General features: G+C 44.5%; 1 protein-coding gene across 1 annotated transcript in view; it reads left to right on the top strand.

The window, feature by feature from the left end:
• Nucleotides 1–13124, top strand: part of PTMS (parathymosin) — a 48557-nt gene extending 35433 nt beyond the window's left edge. Inside the window, exon 5 of the mRNA XM_044079595.1 lies at nt 11904–13124. Within this exon, the coding sequence (XP_043935530.1) occupies nt 11904–11960 (57 nt within the window). The 3' untranslated portion in view covers nt 11961–13124. The remainder of the gene's footprint in view (nt 1–11903) is intronic.
• The last annotated feature ends 1889 nt before the right edge of the window (nt 13125–15013 follow it).

Genomic DNA, 15013 nt, shown 5'->3' on the forward strand with positions numbered 1-15013 from the left:
CCCTTTTGGTAATTTTATTAATTTCTAGTGTAATTCCTCCCCTCGCTGGTTCATAGAGTGTGTGTGTGTTGCTTGTGTTTTTGGGGCCTGGTGTGTTTGTGTAGTTACTTTATTTTTTTTCTAATGTCGGTGGTCCCAAAACTAATTTTTTTCTAAGGGCACCGAGTGTGGCCATAAGCTTTCACCGGCGGTTGGCCACACTCGGTGTGTTCGGTGCCTTGGGGTTGAACACCTGTCCTCAGGGTGTTCCATTTGCACAGCGTTCAACCCCAGGGCACTGAAAGAGTGGAAGTCGAAGTTGGTTCTGGCGGGACTTTTGTCCCCGGATCCTTCGGCCTCCGGTACTCCCATGGCTCCTCCTCAGTCCTTGGTGGTAGCTACTCCTGCCCCCCTTCCCCCGGCCGGGACTCAAACTCCCACTAAGACGCCGGAGGAAAGGGAGGCCAGGAGGGAGAAAAGGAGGGAGAAGCACCACAAGCGGCGGGCTGAGGCCTCCGCTTCGGCCCCCCCAGCTAAGCGGGCTTCTCCCTCCACGGCTTCCAGGTCCCCTCCTCCTCGGATCCGATCCCCTTGCTTTTTCCCGGGACCCGAGGAGGAGGAGGAGATCCGATCTCCGTCGAGGTCATCGAGGTGGCATTCCCGGCCCGCCTCGGTGGCCTCGTCGAGATCCACTTATAGTCTTTCTGATGCAGACTTGGACCGGATGATGAGAAGGTTCATCCAAGCCCAGCTGCAGATGGGAGTGCTCTTGCCTCCCCCTTCGGGGGGGAGCTCAACACCTTTTTTTGCCCCGATAGCTCCTTCTCCGACCCGCTTCCCGGGTTCGGAGTGCTCGGAGCCGGGCAGGGTTGGAGCCGGGGGTGGGTCGGCGCCGACAGTACTGGGTACTTCGGATCTGACCCTGCCCTCGAGTCTGTCGGGTCCTTCGTCGGATCCGACCTCTCAGATCTGGTGGCCTCGTCGCCGGTTCCGATCCTTTCATCGGATCCGAGTGGGAGCCGGGTTTCGGATCCCAGGGAGAGAGGCTCCCCCTCGGCCTTCGATGTAGTGGAGAGGGCTCTGTTGAGAGCATCTGGACCCCCGGCCCTTGCATCGGCTCCACCCTGCACTCCCTCTCTGCTGGGTCAGGCTTCCATCACCCGGCCACAGGGACAGCCTGCTTCAATGTCCCAGGTTGTTCCACTGGAACAGGATATTGCTGGCGAGACCTCCTCGGACAGTCCCCCCGAGGAAGTGCCTCGTAAGCATAAGTGTAAGAGGAGACACATGGACTGCCCCGAGTCCTTAACAGAGGACACGGACTTGGATGAAGGGGAAGGCTTCCCAAGGTCACCCCCCCGAGGATGTCTCCTTTGGAGACATCATGGAAATGCTCAGGATCGGGGGGGTGGTCTGCCCCCAAGGCTTCCTCCGACGAGTCCGTGTTCCTGGAGGCATTCGGAGCAGGCCCGTCTACCTCTTGGGTGTCCCCTCCGGCCGACCCCCTGGTGGACCTTATCACCACCAGGGCGTGGAAGGAGCCGGACGCTGTGGAGCCAGTCCCCAAATGCCCGGATAGAATTTTGAGTCTCCCTGCAGACCGGTCCCATTGGAGCAAGGGTCCCTCCGTAGATGCCATGTTGATGGCGGCAGCCACGAAGAGGGAATTAGCTCAGGAGAGCCCCTCGGTCCATCCACTGAGCAAGGAGTCCCGCTCGATGGAGTGGCTCGGGAAGCGGGTATTTAGTTCAGCGACCTTCTCAGTAAGGTCCCTGAACTACAATCAGGATGCAGCGAGATCTTATCAAAGAATATGCTGCTTCCCCCCCAGAGTCCTGTCGGCGGAGGACAAGCAGTTGTACTCCACTCGTATGGCCACTCAAGATCTGTTTCAAATACCTCTATGCGGCTTTTGTCCCATGCCACAGAGGGAGCCGCTAGAGCCAGCGGAGCGGGTCTAGTCATGAGACGTCAGGCCTGGCTCTGACATTGTGACTTCGCGGAGTCCTTTAAGGCGTCCTTTGCGAATGCCCCCTTTGATGGTTCTGCCTTGTTTGGCAAGACCGTTCGCGAGACACTTGTCCAGAGCGAAAAGGACGGGAGATGTTGTCTGCCGTCGGAGTCCGCTTCTCTGCTCCCCAGCGGTCCTTATCCAAGAACCAAAAGGGACAGAAGAAGATGTGGTTCCGGAAATCGCAACATTCCCATCCTGCTCCGGACAACCAGTCCTTCCGTGGTAGAGGAGAACAGGGAGGATGCCGCCCTACAGGCAGAGGGGCCCCGAGAAATTTTGGGTCCAGAGAAACCTTCTCTGATCGGCCCACGCAGCAGCCCTGAGGGGTTGCCCGACTGCTTCACTCTGGAGGCAGTCGGGGGGCGCTTCTCGAAGCACCTGGCGGCTTGGGAGTCCATTACGTCAGATCGCTGGGTGCTTCGTATCATATCCAGAGGTTACAAAATCCCACTGCACCATGTCCCCAGAATCAAAAACCTCCCTGATGTACCACCCGATCAGAGGGAGGCGGCAGCTGCAGAAATTCAGCAGCTGCTAGAAAAAAGAGCCATCCAGCCCGTCCCCCCAGATCAACTCGGATTAGGGTTTTACTCCAGGTTCTTTCTGGTGCCAAAAAAGACGGGGGACTTGAGACCGATTCTCGACCTTTCACTCTTGAACCTGTCAGTAACCAAAGAAAAATTCCAGATGGTCACCCTTCAATCCATTCTCCCCCTCTTGCGGGAGAGCGACTGGATGTGCTCAGTAGACCTCAAGGATGCATACTACCACATTTTAATGGACAGACGATCCAGGAGGTTTCTCCGCTTCCGGCTGGGAGCCAGTCACTATCAGTTCAGAGTCCTTCCCTTTGGTCTCACCACAGCCCTCAGGGTGTTTACCAAAGTGTTAGCAGTGATAGCGGCCCACCTGAGACTCCAGGGAATGCAGGTCTTCCCGTACATGGACAACTGGCTCCTGTCTGCCCCAACAAGGCATCTACTCTGCGCAGCCAAAAATCACCTTCTCCGGCTAGCTCCCCATCTAGGCATTACAATCAACCTGGACAAATCCTCCCTTGCTCCAACACAAGTGATAGATTTCATAGGGGCCAAACTAGATACGAGAAGTCTGCGAGCGTTCCTCACTTCGGAGCGACTTCAAAACCTGAGACTTCATGTGCGGGCCATCCTCCAATTAAAAGCCCCACTGGCGGAATTGGTCCTGAGGGCGCTAGGCTCCATGGCAGCAGCAATAACTCTTCTTCCATACGCTCGTCTGAATATGAGGGTGCTACAGTGGACCCTTTTAGTCCAATCGTCCTTTCAGTTTCTCCCCCTCAGCCATCCTATCTCACTTAGCAGGGCTTGCAGGAGGGCCCTCTTATGGTGGCTCCAGTCCCCGGACCTTCATACAGGACGACCCTTCTGCACGCCGCCTCCCCTCGCCATGGTGACCACGGACGCCTCTCGCCTCGGGTGGGGGGGGGGTAATGCTCAGGCAGAACGGTCCAAGGCACGTGGAACGACACAGAGACCTTCTTGCATATCAATGTTCTGGAGATGAGGGCGGTGCTGTTGGCGTTGCAAGCACATCAGAACCTTCTCCCCGTAGGAACTATTGCGATACAGATGGACATGTCAGTTGTCTGGTACATCAACAAACAGGGGGGGACCAGGTCCTACCCTCTCTGTCGAGAGGCCATGAGGGTGTGGGAATGGGCGATCTCCACCAACCGCTTCCTTATCGCAACGCACATTCCAGGATGGTCCAACATTCTGGCGGACAAGCTCAGCCGCACTATTCTTTCCCCTTACGAGTGGTCTCTCAATTCCCAGGTAGCGAAGCGGATTTTTGCCGAATGGGGGCAACCCTGTTGTGATCTTTTTGACACTCCCTCAAACACAAAATGCTCCAGCTTCTTCACTCTGATTCCCCCCCTCGGGGAAACCCAGAGAGATGCTCTAGTGCATGCTTGGCCTCCCGGTCTACTTTATGCCTATCCTCCTCTACACCTGATGCTGAAACTGATACAGAAAGCCTCTCTGTTGGGGAGCAGAATGATCCTCATTGGCCCATTCTGGCCTCGTCAAACTTGGTTCCCTTACCTGTGGTCTCATCTGGTGAATCCTCCCTGGATTCTGGATCCCATTCCAGATCTAATATCCCATCCCTTAGGCCTACCGACCCCGAATCTGAACAACCTGAAGCTGACAGCTTGGCTGCTCCAGTTCCACTCTTAGTCAGGACTCCCGGCATCTCTTCACCAGTTAAAGCTATCTTGGTGGCAGCACATAAACCTTCCACTAGAAAAGTCTATCGCAGTAAATGGAAGCGTTTTTCCATCTGGGCGGAACACCATAACATAGATCCCTTCACGGCTTCGTTGCCGTCCGTCTTGGATTTCCTCACCGGACTTTTTCAATGGGGAGCTAGCTGTTCTACGGTCAAGGTTCAATTGGCAGCCATTTCTCATTACCATGTGGGACACGAGTCAGGTCCCTTGATGACTGCAAAATTATGTAAAACCTTCCTCAAGGGTACCTTCCTGCTCAGGCCTCCTGTCAAGGAAGCTGTACCCCCTTGGGATCTATCATTAGTCCTTCAAGCCTTGACTGCCCCTCCCTTTGAACCAGCTGCCTCGGCCGAACTTAAATATCTTTCCTGGAAAACGGCGTTCCTTGTCGCCATCACTTCAGCTAAAAGAGTTTCCGAACTTCAGGCCCTTTGTGCGAAACCTCCCTACATGATTTTTCATCAGGATAGAGTGTACCTCAGGACCAATCCCTCCTTTCTTCCTAAGGTGGCCTTAGAAACCAATATCAATCAGTCCATTAACCTGCCAGTTTTCTTCCCTAAGTACCAGAATAAAGGAGAATACAAACTGCATTCCTTAGACGTGCACAGACAACTGCACTTCTACATTCATAGGACTGCTGGTCACAGGCAATCCGATCAGTTGTTCATTTCCTTTGCCAAATTCAATCTGGGTAAAGCTATTTCTAAGGTCACCTTATCACGATGGATTTCACAGTGTATTCTTCTGGCCTATGAAACTTCGGGGAGGCCCGCACCTCAGGGAGTACGGGCGCATTCTACTCGCTCCATATCTACTTCTGCTGCCTTTAGATCTAGAGTATCTTTGGATGATATTTGCTCTGCAGCCACTTGGGCCTCATCTCATACCTTTATCAACCATTATAAGCTGGACGTTATTTCCAGAGGGAGAGCATCCTTTGGCTCCGCAGTGCTCCGGAACATCCTTCCATGATGGCCGCCCAAGATTCAGGTAGCTGGGGACTCTGTCCCAAAGGTTGCTGACAAATGAAGTCCCTACTTCAGATTAAGAAGTTATGTACTCACCATAACGTTCCATCTGAGTAGGTGACTTCATTTGTCTGCAACCATCCCCCCTTCCTTCCCCCTGGCCTTCAGAACTCTATTCTTGAATGTCCTTTCTTGGTCCCTTTCGGGACACTTTTGGTCTGAGATTTGGTATAAGGGCAAACTTGATCTGAGGTCAATCAGGGTTGGCAGGGGATTATGGGTAAGGGGAGGAGCTAGGAGCTCGGATCCATAAGCTGTAAAATAAGTTGCCGGCTCAGATCCGAAGTCGGATCCAAGACTCAAAGGTTGCAGACAAATGAAGTCACCTACTCAGATGGAACATTATGGTGAGTACATAACTTCTTATTTCTGTACATTTTAGCTTAAAATGTTGCTATAAAATGTTTTTGGCTTTATTTGTAATCCTGGTAATAGTCATTGATTCTGCAACCTGTGTATAACGTACCAGTATTGCATTTTAAAACAATTCATAGGCAGAAAGAATGGCAGGAAAAGTACTTTAATCAAGCGCCACGTTGGGAATGGGATTCCACAGTCTAATGGTGATGACTGACTTACTTCAGTCATAAAAGAAATGTTCATTGAAGGAAACTGTTTACCTAGCTGTTTTTGTTCATTTGCTCTTGGGGGGGGGGTGGTTAAGTAGACATGGTGGAGCTGCTTTAACAGGTATGAAAATAAACCAAGATGTATTTAGCCACATGTAATTGCATACATGTGACCTGTCCCCAACTTTCAGGGACCACCCTTTATTTGACTCTCATTTTAGCTCTGTCCCTCGTCTCCTAAAACTAATGACTTTTGGAGAAAAGGTGGTGAGTTGCACTTAATAATTAACAATAATTAGTTACAGACTTCTGTTAGATCACAAAATGTATATTAATTCACATGCTGTTATTCTCTCAATGCGTCAGGTTAGTAGTACTAATGTTTTAAACCTGTCCCTGATTATTTCTGTATTTTTCTATGATTCATTTTGAGCTATGTGTTGTTATTCTGTGGATAAAGGTTCATAGATTAGTACTAAGCTAATTGCCCTTGCGAGCCATTTTAAGCTTAGCCAATTATCCCTTATGAGACTCAAACGCTGCACCTTGTGTTTGTAAGGCAAACACCTTACCCATTAGGCCACCCTCCCAAATATGACAGTACAAATGCAGAAAATGATCATAATGGTTATGTTGGTGTAGCTGGTCACTATTTCTTTAATTAAAAATGACATTAAAATCATAGTATACAGCCAGAAAGGTGAGCTGTTGCTTATTGTACAAAATGAATATGCAGTCTTGGGTACTAACTAGACCCTTACAAGTTGTAAATGAGTGGGTATGTAGGAGTAAATCAGGCTGGAAAAGAGGAACAATCCTTTAAAATAGGGACAGTTTAGAGTTCTGTGTGTGGTATCCTTAAGCATGATATATAATATGAAATAAATTAGCAAATTCAGAAATAACACATTTTCTTATTCTGTAGATTATATGAAGCCTTGTTAGTAAAGTAAGTAACTTGTCAGTGTCAGTCTAAAGGTCTTGAGTTTGATTCTTGCATAGGGCAGTTTGAAATTTTAGAAGTCTGGATAGCTCAGTCTGTAGAACATCAGACTTTTAATCTATGGGTCCAGGGTACAAGTCCTTGTTTGGGCACTATTACGGAGGTTAAAGTTTTGACCTTTAGTTGCCATAGCCTTCATTTGCTTACCATGTGACCTTGAGGAAGTCACTTAATCAGAGGCTGTGTCCAGAGGGCCTGCCAGGTCAACAAATAGGTAATCTGTTTTTTTTTTTTTTTTGGCACTAGGCTCTTTCAAGAGGTGAATATCAATCTTTGTGCTCATAGTTAAATAATGTGTGTACCCTTAACCATGCAAAACTTTAAGAAAATTAGTAAATTTAGGAGAAACAAGCCTAAATCTGAAGCCAAAAATCATAGTGCTATGCTAAAATGATAGAAATTGAGAGGTGTGTTGCACACATACACAAGGCCTATATTGTCTCCTTGCCACATGCATATATATACTCTTCATGGCACCTAACAGTCACAGCGTACAGTAACCACCCTTTGCCTTCACAGGCATATTGACTCCTCACACTCCCCATGTATTCCAAACTCTGACTATACTATACACCTTTATGGCTGGATTAGGAAGAAGATGAAATAAGGTGTGACACTGCCAGCTGTCTGGAATTTTGTAAATAATTCTATGTCATCTGTGACTATTGATATGATTTATACAGAACTATATGTTATGTATTGAGCTTCAAGAATGTACCCACAACATACCCTGATGGAACACAGAAGATTAACTTACAAAACTTCAAGAAAATAAGTTGAAATTAAGTGCTTTACAGTGTTCTGTAAAAGTTAGCTTCAATGCAGCAAGAAGACAGGATGTCTAGAGCTAGAAGTTTTTTCTATTGTCTTGGAGAGAAGTAGTTACTAGGTTTAAAATGTAAAATGTGTTTTATTGCTTTGACTTCCTAGCAGCTGCACAGAACTGAGAGATATGTATTTCTCACGCAGGGATGTTCTGTTAAGTTTCTGTTTAGCCTGGAAACTAAATCAGGTGACAAAAAGTGATGTCATCCAAGCTAACTCAGCAGTAATATTTGATACTGATTTAAGAACTCTCTCAGAGAGACGCTGTGCATGTTGTACTTTGTCTTTGACCTGGAAACATTCACTCATTATCACATCTGCACTTGTTTGTACTAAGATTCAGGGCATAGTATCTCTCTTAGATATAGACAGGAATATAGTAAAGATTAGTTTAGATGTTTTCTATATTTGTTTGAGACTGTCCTGCAATGTTGTTTTAAAATATTTCCTGTGATTTTAAACTCTCAAGATACTGTGTTGATTGACTGAGTATTGCCTTGTTCTTTTATTATTTATTATTAAATATATTTAAACCTCTCTTTGTGGCTGATCTTTGTGAGACATATTTAAGCTCTTAGAGTACTTGGTGGCACTGTACAGGCCACTCCTAAATAGCCTTGCTCTTGGTCAAAACTACAATTTGGATTAATAGTAACATTACACATTAGGATTGGACATCCTTTGTAAGGGCCTTATAGTAGCTGATAAGACGAGGTTGGTGGCAGTGAAAACTACCTTATAGTCTGGGCAGAAGGTGGCATAGATAGTAAACCTGTGCCAGCCTTCCCCAGGTGTGTGTGTGTGTGTGTGTGTGTGTGTGTGTGTGTGTGTGTGTGTGTGTGTGTGTGTGTGTGTGTGCTTGTATAGAAATCAAAGCTCAAAATGTGTGTGTGTGTGTGTTAGCTACTTGGGCAGTGACACAAAGCACTAGTTTGACAGAGAGGGTGCTGAAGGTCTTGGCTTGGCCCCTCAGCTGAGATCTTAGCCCTATAGCTGTGATAGTGGGGGAGCCTTATTGGGGGACTGGAGAAAGATGGAGAAACCAGCCCCAGACTGACTGTGATCTCTGTGTGTTCTTAAGGGAAACTGTACTTTACTATGTTTATACTTGTCATCCTCCCATTGTGTATGCTCCTCAGTGTTGCCAGTGGTATTGATTGAGGCTCGTTGATTACTGGGCCAGTGCAGGGGCATCACAGAAGTAAGTAGCACAGTTATGTATTTCAGATTCTCTCTTGTACCCCCTCCCTTGGGCCTTCTCTTTCCAGCCCTGATGGACTGTGTTTCAGTCTGTTGTATTTGCATGAAATCACTGTGTGTTCAAGTGTCCCTGGACTCTAATTTTGGCTTGCATTTTCTGTCAGATATAATCTGTCAAAATGTTCTATGGTCGTCAGCTACTGTGTGAATTTCAAGATTTCATATCTATCAGAAAATGCTTGCTAATGGAAAATTTGTATGATAGTTTAACTACATTACAAGGTATATTTTCTTCCTATAGTATGACAAAGTGTTTTACTGATTTTCATGCATTTAAATAATTGAAGGAAATAACTGGAGTGGCTTTCATGGGGAGTGACCTACCTATGGGTGTGGCTCAAACGGGTGTTTCATGAGTATGGTGTGGTGGGGCTTAAGGGGCGCCAGATTACTACTTTGCCTAGGGCGCCATTTCAGCTAAGGACAGCCCTGCTGGGGAGTTCCTCAATGCCAAAGGTGTTTTTTGTTCCTTCTGGGAATAGCTTTGTCCTTTTCTAAGGATGTTTTTTCAGAGACTGGGAATACCATTTGCCATTTATATTGTCTCCCTGTTGGGGACACTTGTGTCTCATGAGTATTACAAGGATAGCCCCCTGTAGCGCTATGGCTAATTCCCAGCCCTTTTCCTTTCGGCTCTTATTCTAATGGTACTGTCTTTGGGACACTCTCCTCCTGCATTAGGACTGTTCTCGTTACCTTTTCTGCCAAACCAGGAGGCCAACAAATTCCCATCAAATGAACGATGTTAATTGAGTGACACTATTCAAGTCCATCTGTACTGGAGATGAAAGTTCTGTGCATAACCTTCTCTCTCCAACTGGAAAGTTTTTTATCAGCTGACCGTTTGAGATGAGGTCAATACCAGACCATTATTTTTGAAGACATGATGCTATTATGCAGAAACAGGAAACTACATTTTCAATTCTGCATGAATATTTTTATTTATTGTGTTGAACAGGTAGATGGGCTGCTTAAATTAGCTTTTCAGTCATGACCTAGGCACAATGGCAGAATTCATAGTTCTGTTGAAGTGATTAATAACAATTTTGGTTGCATCTGGATGCATTCCCAAAGATGTCAATAACTTTACAGAGTATTTATTATATTTATGTATACTTAACTGTTAAGAGTTTCGTTTGGGAATGCAAAGTATGGCTTGTTTTTAGTAATCCAATGTATATTATATTTACAACCATTTTCAGTACAAATATGTTTAAGACATGAGAAGAAGCATGGAACATGTCCGTTATCTAGAACGGTCAAGATGAATTGAAATGGAGACAAGCTCCCTCACTCGGATATAAAAACTTTATGCTCACAGTTGCTATTTAAGGTGTGTTTTCATGGTGAATGCACAATTTTTTGCAGTCCGTATTTGTATAGAAACAGATTTTGACAGCAAGCTAGGACCACTTGACCAATGTCCATGAACTGAATGCATCCGATTCTGTTGTGGTTCATTTTTTTCTTCCCAGTTAATGTTCTCTCTGTGACACATATATGATAAACACGATTAGCTTACAGTGTTTGTATATTTCACCCAGTGTGAGGGTCTCTGAAACTGAAGAGGCTGTCATTACTCTGTGTGTTTTCTTTTTCCCAGTAAGGTTCTGAGAAGGTAACTCTTAAGTCATAGGATATGTTGGAATATTCCTTCCAAGTAGTCTCAGATCATAGAATGTGCTGGAATGTACCTTCTTATCAGGTCAGAAGATATGTTGGGATTTTCCTCTGTCATTTTTTCCACCCATGGGGATATAGAAGTAGTGCTGGTAGTCTTTTTCTAGAAGAGATAACACACTGAGAGTTTCTTCTCCCACTACCATCTTGTCTTCTGTGTGAACTTATTAAAATCTTCAGGCTGTACTTTCTCATGCTTCTGCTGATTTGGCACAAATACTTGACAGGAAGAAGACTTTTATGTTTAAGGCAGGTAGCACTATGCCATGATAGGCTTGCACATCTAGCAAAGCAAAGTGTGTGTTTTGTTTAAGAGGAATAACATTGTAACTGCAATTCTCATTACAAAACTAGTTGCACATTCTTTCTTGATGAGTGTGTGTGTGTGTGTGTGTGTGTGTGTGTGTGTGTGTGTGTGTGTGTGTGTGTGTGTGTGAGTGTGTCTGTACATCCTGTGTGCGTGCGTGTGTCTCTCTGCACCCTGTTTTAATTCACTCTGCTGGAATAGGCTTTCGCTCCCCAGTGACCCTACCTTTTTAAGCAGGTAGTGAGAAAGAATGAATAAAAGACAAGATTGCAGAATTGTGTTCAGTCCTACTTATAGACTTCAGTGCAGGGTACAGGAAAAAGTGCAGCTGCTAAAAATCTGCCAGTTTGCAAAATGAAGCATATACAGATGAAAAAGTGCAGCTGCTAAAATGTGCCAATTTGCAAAATAAAGTATATAAATAACCTGAGTTTTTTACTGTTAGGGAAATGAGAATTAGAGACATACGACAAACTTTTAAGTACTTCAGAGCAGTCAAAATTTGATGGGAGAACAGATATAAAAAAAAAGGTATAAGAACTGCAGTCCTTGAATAATGACTTGTGTAGATAGTTATAGGACGATAAGGTCTTTTTTTATTTCTGAAAAAAGGCTTGTAGGCCGAAGGAATAGCTTTCCATATCTGGTCACAAAAACCAGAGCTGAATGCACGTAAGCAGGTTGTAGGATAGCTCAAGTTGGAGAAAGTAGAATAACTGATAATAGTAACCTAAAGCTTATATAATAATCAGAGAAACAGCAAAAGTTGTTATCCAGTCAGTCTACAGATGTTATTATCTATGTCTGTACTGTACTCTCCAGTGAAAAAATATTAACGTATACAGAAAAGATGCTTCTTTAGAACTCACATTTGTATTGTGTAGCTCAACGTAACATACTGATAACCTGTTTTGGAAATGCTAGTAAAATGTTTTTATAACTATATTTCACATTTTGCAGGAGTCTCCAAGAAAGAAGAAACAGAAGACAGAAAATGGAGACAAAGCAAAGGCCTAGAAGAACACCTGACTCTTCGTCTCCGTATTTTTATTTTGTTATTTTTTTTTATTCGTCTTGGTTTTTAATAAACACATTTGTCATTTCAAAGAAAACCCAGCAGCTGGGAAAAGCTGAGGGAAAGGGGGTTGCATTTCTTTGAAACAAAAACACCTTTTGTTAACATTTTTTAAGACTACTTTCAAACAGCTGTCCAGTTGCACATCCCCTCCCCCATGTGTCATGGTTCCTCTTTCCTCCTTGTCCCATCAGAGGGCTCCTGTTCCACCTCCTAGCAGTGGTAAAAGGGCCAGCTCTTTTTAATGTTTATAAAAGCATTCTTATCTACATGTGATTTTTTTATTATTATTATTATTATTTCTGTGTTCAAAATGTTTGAACTCTGGGGATGTAGAAGGTGATGGCACCTTGTGCATCTAGTGTGAGCAGTCGCTGTAAAGGTTTGAATTGGAAGTCATGTTTGCTGTGAGTGTCTGCCCACCACCATGCTGGTGTGATGAGTCTGTGCTGAGAGTCAAACTCAGAGGGCCCTTCTAATCAGGATCCTCCTTACCAGCACAGTAACTTCTGTACAACAGTCTGCACACCACCCCTCAGGTGTGGTCAGTCACAGGGCTAGGAGTTTAACTCGGGGGGGGGGGAGCCTTTTGGCAGCAGGGTCTCCATTCTGGTGCACTGCCGTGACATCATCATTCTGGGACTGAAACTCTGCACTCATGTGGCTACAAAGAAGCCTGACATGCACACACACCAGTTTATTGATTTACTGGACTGGCAAAGCTGTGCTGGGATTGGTGGTTGACAAGTCCTGGCTTTCTTCTGCCCCTCTGGACAAAAATCAGGTAATGTGAGCGCGGGAAGTGGCACTTTAGCTGATAGTCCAGTCCCGTTCAGCAAATAGTAGTGACAGATTTTTTTCCTAATGGGTGGAGATCAAAGCCATGGCACAGCACATTTTTTTAACCACCACAACTTTTTAACCCTTCGTACACCATGGACCAAATCTCTTGTGTTTTTTTTTTAATGTATAAGAAAGACTGGTGTGATTTTTATTAAATATATATATTATAAATATATATATGTAGCTCTGTTTTCTAAGTTGTGTAAATAAGCAGCGACAAAGGGAAAGCTGTGTTCTGTATAAATGGTTTGTCCTTTTCTTTATTTCTTTGCTTCTTTTGTTATTGCTTACATCTTTAGTATTTCTTAGATAGCCGTTTCACAGCAGAATAATCAGAAGTGGTTTGAGGAAGCTCTGTGTCGAACAGTAGTAGTGTGTTACTGACTTTCTGTCACATATGCCAGTATAATGCTAACCTGTAGGTATTGGGCTGTTTTCCCTCACATCATGCCTTTCCCTCTTCATTATGTTACTTTGTCCCTTTATGCCAGAACCAGGCAAGTTAGCAAAAGTTCTCATGGCAACCTCTCAATTGTTTAGTACTGCTTCCTTATTCCCCATCTGTATCATAATAGGGTCAGTTAACTGAATATTTATTCTCAGTTGCAAACCACACATACAAAGTTCCACCCCTGACTAGTTCACTTTGGTGTAATTGCCATATTACCCTGATGTCAATGATAATGGCCTAATAATATTGTGCTGTGTGGGATGAGGGTGTGCTGGTCTCCCACCAGATATGCATTTATGTGGTCTTTTATCAATGTAGCCATTAAATTCCACTGTGTTGGGACTTGTGGTCAGCAAGATGATGTTTAGTGAACTGCCCAGGTGAGCATTATTCTTGGTTAGTGTCTTAGCAGATACTATGCTGGAATGCAAAACAGTCATAATCACTTCTTTGGCAACCGAGGTTATTTGCTGAAATGTGTTTCCTGGAGGCTGTGGTTAAGGTTTTTACCTTACAGACACAAGGTACAGGGTTTGATTCTCACATGGGGTAATTGGCTAGGCTTAAAATGGCTCACAAGGGCAGTTAGCCTAGTAGTAATCTATGAACCTAGGAAAAGGATTGTGAATGTTATAGAAAAGGTACAAAGCAGGCTTGCTAGAATGCATAATGTATGAAGTGTGTCATATGAGCAGCTTGTGAGAATTGTAGCTGTAGAAGTACAAAAATGAATGAGCTGATAAAATGTTTTCAACATCTTACAACAGTGTTCATGGAAGATATGAGGTGAACAGATTAAGATTAACTGGAAAGGGCATCTTGCCTAGAAGGCTTTTTTTTCCTTAGGGAAGCTGGTGTATCTCACTGTGTGGTCAACACAGTGTACATGTACACAACACACAGATACACACAGCTGAATGTTGTTACTGAGCTGACTTGCCAACGTCTACTCAAAAAATTAAGGTAAAAAGGTCAGCGATTGTTAGGAATGCTGGACTGTACACATTTACTAATTCTGAATGTGGTGCGCTACTCAAAAAATTAAGGTAAAAAGGTCAGCGATTGTTAGGAATGCTGGACTGTACACATTTACTAATTCTGAATGTGGTGCGCTACTCAAAAAATTAAGGTAAAAAGGTAAGCGATTGTTAGGAATGCTGGACTGTACACATTTACTAATTCTGAATGTAGTGCGCTACTCAAAAAATTAAGGTAAAAAGGTCAGCGATTGTTAGGAATGCTGGACTGTACACATTTACTAATTCTGAATGTGGCGCGCTGATGATGCTCTGCTTCCCAGTGTAAACTTGTCCCTTTTCAATGATGTATGCAAGCTGTACTTTCCCTAATGCTGTTTGTAAGAAAAGACCTTTGCCCATTTTGACCACCTCATAGTTCTTTTAAATGGAAGGGTTGATATGGGGCAACCACCCCACCTTAGAAACAGTACTGTGGGAAACGCATCTTGCAAATTGCTATCACAAGTACATAAACCCTGTTGGTATGAGATTAAATTATTACTATCACTAAATGACTGTATGTCACCATCACTCTTTAGTTCCTCCACAGACTGGATATGGTGAACAACAATTTCACTTGAGGTACAAAGTTTTTTATGTATGTTAAGATCATAGCAGGGTCCAGCTTAAGTTACCAATAGGTCTACCTTCTCCCAAAAAGGGAGTGCATGAACATACAACT

Source organism: Protopterus annectens, chromosome 8.part0 (assembly GCF_019279795.1).
Source record: "Protopterus annectens isolate FY-2018-M chromosome 8.part0, PAN1.0, whole genome shotgun sequence".
Lineage (NCBI taxonomy): Eukaryota > Metazoa > Chordata > Ceratodontiformes > Protopteridae > Protopterus > Protopterus annectens.